Below are 10,948 nucleotides of genomic sequence, written 5' to 3'. Positions count from 1 at the left end.
GAAGTCTAAAAATAAGCATGTTATAGTTTCGTTTTCTGAGGAGATAAACACATGAAAACACACACTTAACTTCGTTCTGAAGAGTCTTTCTGTTACATGGGGTTCAAAGATCAAAGTCTAAAAGGTCCAATTTCTTCACTTCATAGGTCAATGACACAGCTTTGCAAAAGAGGAAAGCAGTCCACAGTGCAGGCAGTGGGACAGGAGAAAGAGGAAGTGTGTTACTGAGAATCACTGACAAAGACAGGCTGCGGGAGGAAATTACGAAACAATGAAGGCCAGGCAGAAGACAGATTCTTCACACACAACTGTAACTGGCCTTTCTGGTGTTGGAAGGGAACAAAGATCAAAGTGCAAACCAATGTGGGATTACAGCTGCGTCATTCTGAAATTTAAAATGAAATTTGCAAACAAGTTGCCTTTAAAATAACATTTTCTTAACACAGTATATTGAAGTCTCCCCAGGGTTCCTTCCAGGAAGTACCATGGGCTGCTCAACTCTCTTTTCTTTTTACCTTGCAGCAATCAAGGTCTACTTTCCTATAAAAGGCTCAGACTTGGAAGACTCACCCTCTGCTGCAGCAGATGTCTTCACACAGTAGGCACCCCACAGAAACCCATGGCTGTTGCACATCCTGCCCCAACCCATGAGGAGTGAGTGAGTGTGGGGCTCTGTAACACAGAGTAAATGATAAACAGGGCTTCCAGGTAAACCCTGGAGTCACTGGAGCCTCCCAAACAGACAGAGCCCATGCTACATTAACTACAGTGCACGCCAAGTAAACTTAATCTGAATAAAGGAACCCCCACCACCACCACATCTGGTTGTTCACACCACTCTAATGCCTGAGGTAAGGGACCTTCAAGATAGCCATCACACACACAACACCCCCCACACACACACCCCCAGCACTGCATGCCCTGAGCAAGGGCTTCCTCTTTTGTTAAAATGCTATCTTTTGCCGGCTGTGCTACTTCAGGCTTCCTAAGCAACCACACAGTCGGATGACATAATCTGCAGCTACCCAAACATGACCCCTTTGCTTGACCTCCCCCTCCTGTGTGTCCTCCTGATGCCTAAGTGACTGCCAGTGTTTGTAGGCTGAGGGTGGGGGTGGGGTGGAGGTGGGCAGGGGGAGGTGAGTGCGCTTCTCAGGAAAGCTAAAAGGTTTTACGACTGATTTCTAGAAGGCAGTGTGATAAGGCACAGAGACTTGTACACGGTAGCTGCTACTTAGCCTTGTACTGCCTGGGACCTGAGACCAAGTCTCTAATCTCTACAGCAACGAAAGATGCTGCATTCCCGCTACACATTAGGGTCACCTGGGGAACCAAAGCAAACCACACATGAGCCAAACTCTACCAAATTCTCCGAGCATTCGTATTTTTTAGTTGTTCCCGGGTAATTCTAAATAAGCCAAAAGATGCTGAAAATGTCTGGTCTAAATTCCAATTTTAAGGCTTCTTTTCTAATTCTTTACTTCTATCATTTTGGCTTTTTGAGACAGTCTTTCTACTATATAGTCCTGGAACTCACCGTGTAGACCAGGCCAGCCTCAAAGCCAGAGACTGCCTGCACCTGCCTCTGCCTCCCCAGTGCAGTGATTAAAGGAGCCTGCCATTAAGCTTTGGCTTTATTCTGTAATCTGAATGTGATATTTCTGGTTATAGACTCACATAACATTCTGACCCAAAAAGCCACAAAAGTCCATCTTAGGACTCAGCATTCCTGCCCTTGTGTGCAAACGTCTGCAGGTTAACCTGAATTCTAGACATTTTTAGAGGCTAAGAACCCTAAGGTATAACTCACAATGAAAGTACTGTGGCTGTGAAGCACAGGTTTCCCCAATGGCCACGCAGCAAGGAGTCAGTGCCTAAACTCAGATGCACAGGCATGGGTCGCGTTAGCTCCTGTCCCCTCTCACCCTTACCTCGGCTTCCAGCCCCACTAATCAGCAGACAAGAAAGGCTGGCATTAGCCAGTGCATCAACCCGCTGGCCTGCGGCCTCCCTCGTGTTCAAAGGGCCTCCTCTCCCCATCATTAACGCCCTGGACGCACCTGCATACTGCTTCCTTTGATGAAGGTCATCTTACAAAAACTTCAATTATATTCCTTCAAATCCTTGAAGACAAAACGATTCTACAACACATGCTCTTAAAATTAAAGCAAAAAATAATCATAAAACATACGCCCTAAATTAAACAATAAGCTTTGGGATATTCTATTTGCAATATCTTACATGTCTGTAGTTGAAACAAGATAACAGTAAAAGAAAAAAAAATGTGAGACAAAAACAATTATAACATGACCGCATATGACTGTGTCCCCTTAGTTCTACTGAAATCCTAAAATCTTTATGAAAATATGGACCAAACTCAACTTGTGGCTTCTTTTGGTAACCACTTTCAAGAAGTAAATCTTTAAAAAAAAAAAAAATTAAAACCACAAACATACTGGTGTTATTTTTATAAGCACAATAATAAGAAACACTATTTACGGAATTAAATTACTTTGTAATCCTAAACAATCAGAAGGGGCTAGTGAGCTGGCTTAGTGGATGAAGATGCTGACCACCACACCCAAGGATCTGAGGAGCCGCTTGTTGGAAGGAGAAAACCACTCCCAAAAGTTGGCCTCTGACTTACTTACTTACACACACACACACACACACACTTTCTCTCTCTCTCTCTCTCTCTCTCTCTCTCTCTCTCTCTCTCTCTCTGTCTCTCTCTCCTTCCCTCCATTTCTCCCTCCTCCCCATTCTAACATACATTATAGTATATAGTATATTATATATATATATGCACAGATATATTAGGAAAGGTCAACTCTTTCCAATGTTAACTTGTAAAGTTGAGCCTTCTATACCAAATTCAAATATGTAGGAGTTAATTTCAAGTGCGAAGTTATTGAAAAATATTCCAAACTCCCAAGCGCATTTTTGCCGGGTTCTACATGCCCCTTCCAGACAATGTGCACTGACATAAAGCCTTTCCAACCGCTTCGAAGCAGTTTTCAAAGTTTCACATTAGCAATACTTCCAAACAGAAGCCCCGTCTTTCTGTAAACAACCCTAACCTCATACATGTGTCATTCCTTTGGAAATCAATAAAATTAGATCAAATATACGATTGTGGCATCAGCATTTGTATATCTGCAATTTGACAGGTTTGTGGAACAGTAGCAAAGCACACATTGGGCTTGTAAACCAGCCACCGAAGGCCCTTCAGTACCAGACACTTGTTTTCAAGTCACTTCATCTGCAAGGCTCTTCCAGAGGCTTTATTGCAGGTCTCCACAAAGATGAGCTGTTCTTATCTACACACCTAAAAACCTAGAAGCCAGAAGCCACAGAGCTCCCAATGACAGCCAAGTAGGCAAAGGAAAAAAAACGCTACAAGCAAGAGCAACTGCTGAGTGACTTCGCTCCAGTGATGTGGGACTATGGCTGCTTTCAGGGGAATGCGCCTGGGGTGCTCTGAAGACCAGGGCAGCCCAGCAGGGGACTGGAGTCAATCTCTTTGGATGCCCAACTGCAGGACATCATTACATCATAGGCCTTTCCTCACCTCTCTCCCCACCACGTGTCGGGTGCCCCAAGAGGCTGAAAGGCTCCTTTATAGATAGAAGCCATTATGGCCCAACCCTGCTATCAGCCCTTCCCTCCCTCCCACACAAGTAGCGCTCAGACCGGAGTCCCCGACGCGTGACACCCGCCTCAAACGCTGCCTGCAGCAGCACAGACCTCCACCGGAGAAGCAGGTGTAGCCAGTACACTTTTCGATGACAAACTCGACCTGTTCCAAGCCCCAAAGCATGTTAGAGGCTACCTGCTGGCAGGCTTGCTGGAGTGATGTCTCTAAAGGGTAAAGGTGTGTGAGGAAAGGCGTGAGCCGGCCAGGGAACAGTCTGCAATCATTGCTTTTTCTAATGGGATCGATTTGCCTGTTGGTGTCAACACCCACAAGCACAAGTTGGATCCAAAGATCCTCACTCAGTGTGCTAGTATCATGCTCCTGCCACTGATTTGAATGCTGTCCCAAACACTCCCCCACACACGCCTTCCCTCCACCCACACTGTCCTCGGTGCAGCCTACTTCCACCCCCTGTATTCCAAAGTTGGCCGCGGAGCTACCTCCTCCCGGCAGTCGGGGTAATCCAGCACGTACAAATGTCTTGGTCCTTCCTCGTTAGTGTCCCTTGCCCACAGTCTCCTCACCTGGGCATGCCCAAGGCTTGCCTGGGACCCTCCCTTCCTACTCAGAGGCCATCCCCAGGCTTCCCTCCTCTAGGAATGAAAAGAATCCCCCTCCCCAAAGCCTCAGGACCGAAGCTCCTGTCAACCCTCTCGAGGCGTCGGCAAACCGACAGCTTCAATACTCGCTTGGCGCTGCGCAGGCCTGGCAGGTCCGGCCGCCAACCCCTGATAGGTACGCACCTTCCAGCCCGCAGAGCTGTTGCTGTCGCCCTTATCCTTGAAGTAGGGCACACAGCGCACCATCCACTCGTAGATCTGGGACAGAGTGAGCCGTTTGTCCGGGGAGCTCTCGATGGCGCGGGTGATCAGGTCGGCATAGGACAGGTTCCCCCAGGCATTCCGCCGCGAGGAGCATTTCCTCGGTTGCCCAGAGCCCCCAGCCGCCCCGGGCTGCGGCGGTGCTAGTGGCTGCTGAGGCTGCAGCTGGGTCTGCGTGCCCCCACTCAGCGCGCCTGCGGCGGACGCTGGCCCCGACCCGAGGTCCTGCCCTCCCGGAGCCAGCAGCCTGGCCGAATCCTCGAGGAGCAGCCCGGAGCCCAGCGAGCTGCTCACGCCGCCACCGATCACCATGGCCGAGCTGGCTCGGCCGCCGCCGTCCTCGTCGTCTTCATCGTCGTCCTCCTCGGGGATCATGGAGTCTGCGGCCGTCTCCCCCGAGGGCTTGGCCGGGCTCGCCTGCAGCTCCGGCCTCTGCAGGGGCCACGTACAGGAGCGTGGCCGACTCTGTGGCTCGAACTCTGGGTCCAGCTCCACTTCGAGCGGAGAGAGCGGGACCGGGGAGGCTGGTGCCTCTGCCATCTTCGCCGCCTGCCCGCCGCCAGCGGCTTGGGCTCTTGCTCTCTCCTCTCGCGCCGGGGCTGGGTGCGGCGGGGGAGGGACGGGGCGCCGCGAAGGCTCGAGCGCCAGCTACCTAGGGAAGCGCGAACAGAGAGTTGGTTATCCCGTGCTGGAGCCTAGTCCGCGGAGACTCGTCGCGCGCGGCCGCGGCCGCCACCTAGAACGGATAGACCTGGGGACGTGCGTCCCGCGAACCTGGCGCAGCAGACGCCGCCCCCTGGCCGGGCCGCCCCGGAGACGCGAGCGAATCGACGGCCGCGAGCGGGGCAGCCCCCTCCCCCGCTGCCGTCGCCAGAACGGCAGGTCCCCTCCCGGACTAGGTGGCGGGGCGGAGGGGGAGGGGCGCCCCGGGGGATGGGTGGCCGCGCCTGTAAGAGTGGGCGGCCTCCGGACCCCAGCAGCACGGCCGCGGTCGGAGGGCGCGCGTGCGTGCGTTTGTTTATGTTTGGCTCTGGCCCGCTCAAGTGCCGCCCACGGAGGCGCAGCCCAAGTCGGCAGAGTCCCGGGCTCTTCTCCCGCTCCCGGGCCCTGCGATGCCCCCCCGCACACCCCTCCCAGACGAGTGGGCCCCTAGGGCTGGCTCAGGCAACTCCCGTCTTCGCCTCTCCACCCGCGGACCAGCAGGGCGAGCGTGGGGTCTGGGTGCAGACCTGCCAGGGTCACTTCCAACGAGAGAAGAGAGGGCCGACCCCGCAGGACCCGCTGCTAAGAAAACCTGAGGTGTATTTTCTTGGGGACGTGGAGCCCTCCGCCCCCTTCCAGGTCAGAAACGGGAAGGAGGAAGCAAGTGGGAACATAAATCTTCCAACAGGTCGGGAAGCGCCAAATCTCTCGGACTGCAAGAAAACCCGGACCAGCACGTTCATCACCTCCTTGCTCCCGCTGCTGCCATCTTGACAGTTCCCCCCTTCCCTCAAGTCCTTTAAAGACACTAGCGGGAGAGAAGGGGGGGGGGAGCACACCGAGTCACGGGGAGGGAAGGGGAAGCGCCTGGCCCAGCTCGGAAACAGATCCGGAGTCACTGGGAAGGCGGCCGCCCCGCTGCACAGCTCCGGCGCCTACCTCGGCTCTTTCCCTTCAGGGACAAGGCGGGAGGGCGGACGCTGCCGCGCGAGCCCAGGGCACCGCGACGAGGGGACGCTCGGGCCGCCGCCGCAGCCCGCCGGAGGAACCGCCTGTCAGCCTGGGCTGCGCCGCCGCCTTCCACATTCCTCCTCCTCCCTTCCACGAGCAGGGCGGCCGCGGCAGCAGCACAAAGTTATAGACACTCGCAGGGAGCCTCAACCTAGGCTGACGGCGGGGCGGGTCCCCGCCCAGGGGGAGGGCAGGGGCGGGGGCCGGGGAGTGCTGCTGTGCGTGCGTGTGGGAGTGCGCGTGTGTGTGCGCACTCGCGCCTGCGCGGGGCTGCGGGAGTGGGGGGCGGGCGGGCGCGCGCGCGCCGGCGGGACGGGACTCGGCCGGCTCCCGCAGCCCTCCGCGCCGGGCTCCGCCACTCTCTCGGGAATCCCGGCGGCCACGCTGGCCCGGGACGCCAAGTCAGAGCACACCACTGCGCCGCCGCGCGCCCTCTCTGCTTCGGGCCCTGCCTTTGGCTCGCGGGTCCCTGGCCTGCCCGTGGGTGCGTGGGGTTGGAGCCCGCCCCAGTATCGGGTTCCTCGTTCGAACCTGACACCAGGTAACACCGAGATAAGACGCCCGTGGCTGATGACCAGGGTTACCTTGGCGTGGAAACACTGGCCTGCGAAGACAGCCGTGTGTGTCCTGGACCCTCACCTGGGTCGCCCAGCGACAGTCGTGCTTCGCTTTTCACGAATCGGAAGGCAAACCCGAAAAAGTGCCACTCAGGAAGAAATGTTCAGTGCGACCCAGTCCTAAACGCAGGAGCAGCAGATACCTAACTGGAAGCGGGCAACCGTTTTCTGATGATAAGGCAGCTGACTACGTGCTTGACTTTTTCGAGTCTTCCGACTGGGAATAGGACCTTCACAATCCCCTATCCCACGATCCGTGCCTCCGGGCCGCGCGTGTGTGCTTTCCTGCGCCACACGCGACATGCAGACCAAAAATCTCCCCATCCTGATTCATATGGATCTTGAAAACAAAACCCTCTCAGTCATTGCAGCTAGAAAGTCTGGGCTCCGCGACAACCCGATGCCCCAAAACAACCAGCCTAGACGAGGCCGCCCACCCCGGAACTCCGGCCTCCAGGCTTTACGCGCGACCCGTCACTCAAGTGACGTGACGCCCCGCCCCTGCACCAAGCTAGTTCGACGCGTACAAACAGATGATGTCATTGTCTCTACACGCGCGTGACCCCGGAGCCCTGCGCCGCGTCGCCATTCGCTGCGCGGCTTCCTCGTCAAGCCACGCCGCGCGCTGACTGGCCGCCGCCGCGAGTCTCTGGGCTCCGGACGCCCCTCTCTCCCCTTGGCCCCCGCCCCCAGCAAATAATAAACAATCGAGTAAAATTGGAAGGACAGAGAGGAGGGAGAGCGAAGGCGCTCCGAGAGGCAACCCTCGGCGCGCAGACGGCGGGAGGACTAGAGGAGGACTCAGCGGGGAGGAGGGGAAGAGGGAGGGAGCGGACCTGGGCCGCACGCTCCATCGGGGCAAGAAACTTGCAGAAGCTCGGCGAGGCCCGCCTGCCAGCACGGCGGGCGCTAGGACCCCAGGGCCCTGGAGAGACGGGACGGGCGGAGCCTGTGGGCAGGGGCGGGGCCTGGTGGGCTGGGGCGGAGCCTGGCTGCGCAAAAGCCCGTGGGCGGAGCCTGGCGGCACGTGCGGGAGGAGGGGGCGCGTCGCACGGCCTCGCCCAGGACGCGCAGCGCCGGCGGCTGGCGCGCTTGTTTACCAGCACACGTGTGTGTTATTTTCGAAATGGAATGTGGCGCTCGCGGAGCGCCTGGCGCGTGGGGCCGCCCGCGTCGGCGGAGGGACGCGGTGAGGCCCGCGCTGCCGCGGCCTTCCCCCGGCGCTGTTAGCGAGGCAGCCCGGCTGGCCCGTAACGCGCTTCCCGCGTAGCCCAGAGGCTCGGACCACGCATCTGGACGGCGAGATTCTCGCGCTGCCTAAGCAGCTGCGGAGATCGCGGGGCGCCGGCCGAAAGACGCTGCCGCCTGTGCGTGCTCGTGCTCTTCGGGCCCCTGCTTCACCAGAACAAAGCACCAGCCTTAGGTACACACCGGTGCACACACACGGGCCACTAGGTGGACACTTAACACCCTGCGTGGTCTGTGCTTTTGCTCCAGATAGCCCCAGTCCTTAGATACAGGTTTTCGGGCTGCATGGCTCGGCCCATTTATCAATAAATACATTTCCACATTTACATTTCCGTCACCTTGGCCTGTCTTTGGAAAAGGGAGCTGACGAAAGGAATTCTGCCTTCTAGGGTTGCTATGCTACCTCGGGGACCCGCCCCTGTCCTTCCGTGTCTGCTCCACTAAGAAGCCAGGAACTTGATTTTGATTTACAGCCTGGCAGTGTAGATGGTGATGTGGGATCGCAAATTGAGCTTCGAATGCCTATGCACCAAATGGGTGGAGATTTGTGCGGAAAGGTTAGGGTTTATTACCCGGAGTTGGTGTTGGGCTCTGTGCTCAGATCCAGAAGGCAAGCTCACCGACGCTTTGCAGCTTTGCACCGTGCAACGGAAAAGCCAAAGAGTTCACTCACTGTTTTAAAACAACAACAAAAAAATAAAATAAAATATGCTATGAAAGAAATCCATGCATCTGTACGTCTAAGCAGTTCGACCCATTAGAGTACAGTCCTGCAAATGTAAAAATAATGTGATAACACTGGCTCGGCTCTGAACCATTCGATTTTTACTGTAAACGTGTTGACTGTTCATTTACAGAGTGCATATTCTACGGGCATGCAGAAATTTGGGACTTTAGAATAGAGTTTGTGGATTCATTGAGAGCATTCTGACCCTGACAGTAGGGAATGGGGACCAGGCACTCGATGCCACATATCTCAAAGACTGACAGTCATAATTGGTGCCACAGAAATATATAAAATATTTCTGGAGTTTGAAATCAATGCAAGACAAACCAAGGACATGTATATAATGTCAACTGTCAGATGTATGTGTTTAATCCAGGGGATTTATCCCTGACCTTAGTTCCCATGGGGAAAGCTGTGGCACAGTGACACACACACTGTACCTTATGCCTCATCACTGTACCATTTCTTCCCACGACCTTTGTTTTCACCTAAAGGGCATATAGTGAGCGTTGGCCCAGTCGAATGCCAGCATTATATTTAAGGTAGACTTATTCTGTTTTTGCTGTTAAGACTGGGTGGGTCTCATGTAATCCAGGCTGGCCTTGAACTCACAACGTAGCTAAAGTCAGCCTTGAATTTCTGATCCTCTTACCTCCTGAGTAGAGATGACAGATAATTGGCACTATGCCCAGCTAAGGTTTTTAAAAATCATCAAAACTTTCCCTACCTCTTACTGACAATGCTTTGTATTTTTTTTCTTTGAATGATGTAAGGTGATGGTTATTCATTTTTCTGTAAATTCACATATTAAAAAAAAAAAGAATGCTTTAAAACTTTAACCCGAGTAAGATAAATAAAAGCATTTGAACACTGAGCTGTGATGGGGCTGGGAAGAGATGCAGGCCCAGCCTCCTTAGGAGCCACTGTGGTAAACTTAACCCAGTCCTCTCTATAGGTCGGCTGTGGTGCTCAGTCAAAACACAGTCCTCCCTGTAGATAGGCTGTGGTGCTCACTCAAAGGACAGTTCTCCCTGTAGACACACTCTGGTGCTCACTCAAAGTATAGTCCTCCCTGTAGATAGGCTGTGGTGCTCACTCAAAGGACAGTTCTCCCTGTAGACACACTCTGGTGCTCACTCAAAGTATAGTCCTCCCTGTAGACAGACTGGTGCTCACTCAAAGCACAATCCTCCCTGTAGGCAGGCCGTGGTGCTCCACTCCCACCCCACAGTCTAAATTTTTGGTGCAGAGCGCGCTGCACACCAGAAAGTGTTTCCTTTTCTTCTGAGTTGGCTTCTGTGTTTTCTCAACAAATATGTGACCCAGCTAAGAAGGAGAGAGCCCCCAGCATGAAGGCCTATGGCTGCTCCCCATCCTGCCCTCTGTTCTCTCAGCAAAGTGGTCTTAGTGGGATGTCTTTGTTAAACGTTGTATAGCAACACTCACAGTGAGTGTCCTGTGGGATGTCATTCCGGGCGGATTTTGCTCCCCGAGAGAATCTGTGCCTTCTCCTCTCTTGCTTCTCATTTGCTGTCACAGGCATGACCTGATAACAGCCCCGGAACCTTCTAACAGTGTCTGCCTGTAGCTCATTTGGAAGATAAACATGGATCTAAGAGAACCGGGAGCCCTGACACCATTGGCAAAATTGAGAGGATGCTAAGTGGGGCCCAGTTCTGCTGTGACGTTAGGAGCACTCAGTGATAAGAAGATTAAAGTCCAAGCTCTTGAACACAGCCAACTTTCTTCATTTACCAGCTCTTGACTTTGAAGAGGTTTTAGCTCTGGAGTCCCAGTCCCAGATTGGGTCAAGTGGTGTTATAAATCAAAAGCATTGGGGTTAGAATTACTGTACCAAAGAGGTGTTATACATGAAGATGGGGAAGGGAGGTGGCTCAGCCTGGAACCGTGATTTCTGCCAAGTCTGATGGCCTTTGGTCCCTTAGACCACATGATAAAAGAAAAGAAAACACAGAGCCAGTTCTGATGGTGCACAACTTTCATCCCTGCATTCAGGAGGCAGAGGCAGGTGGATCACTTTGAGTTCACGACCAGTCTGGTCTATAGAGTGAGTTCCAGGACAGCCAGGGCTACACAGAGAAACCCTGTCTCAAACAATAAATAA

The 10,948-nt window shown here is 54.1% G+C and overlaps 1 protein-coding gene across 3 annotated transcripts; it reads right to left on the bottom strand.

The window, feature by feature from the left end:
* Positions 1 to 4,335: 4,335 nt before the first annotated feature.
* Positions 4,336 to 7,366, bottom strand: LOC117702195 (forkhead box protein O3). Of its 3 annotated transcripts, none has more exons than XM_076706399.1 (2): positions 6,816 to 7,366; positions 4,336 to 5,170 (listed from the first exon to the last, which is right to left on the bottom strand). In XM_076706399.1, exon 2 carries the CDS (start codon positions 5,056 to 5,058, stop codon positions 4,342 to 4,344), a length of 717 nt encoding a protein of 238 aa, XP_076562514.1. In that variant the 5' UTR covers positions 5,059 to 5,170; positions 6,816 to 7,366; the 3' UTR covers positions 4,336 to 4,341. The 3 variants fall into 3 exon arrangements, with proteins under 3 accessions (XP_076562514.1, XP_076562515.1, XP_034349357.1); XM_076706400.1 differs by having other exon boundaries at positions 6,871 to 7,366; XM_034493466.2 differs by lacking the exon at positions 6,816 to 7,366 and adding an exon at positions 6,160 to 6,406.
* Between the last annotated feature and the right edge of the window lie 3,582 nt (positions 7,367 to 10,948).

This window comes from Arvicanthis niloticus, unplaced genomic scaffold (assembly GCF_011762505.2).
Source record: "Arvicanthis niloticus isolate mArvNil1 unplaced genomic scaffold, mArvNil1.pat.X pat_scaffold_560_arrow_ctg1, whole genome shotgun sequence".
NCBI classification, from domain to species: Eukaryota; Metazoa; Chordata; class Mammalia; order Rodentia; family Muridae; genus Arvicanthis; species Arvicanthis niloticus.
Note: the sequence above shows the minus strand (reverse complement) of the source record. Positions and strands in the feature narration are given on the sequence as shown.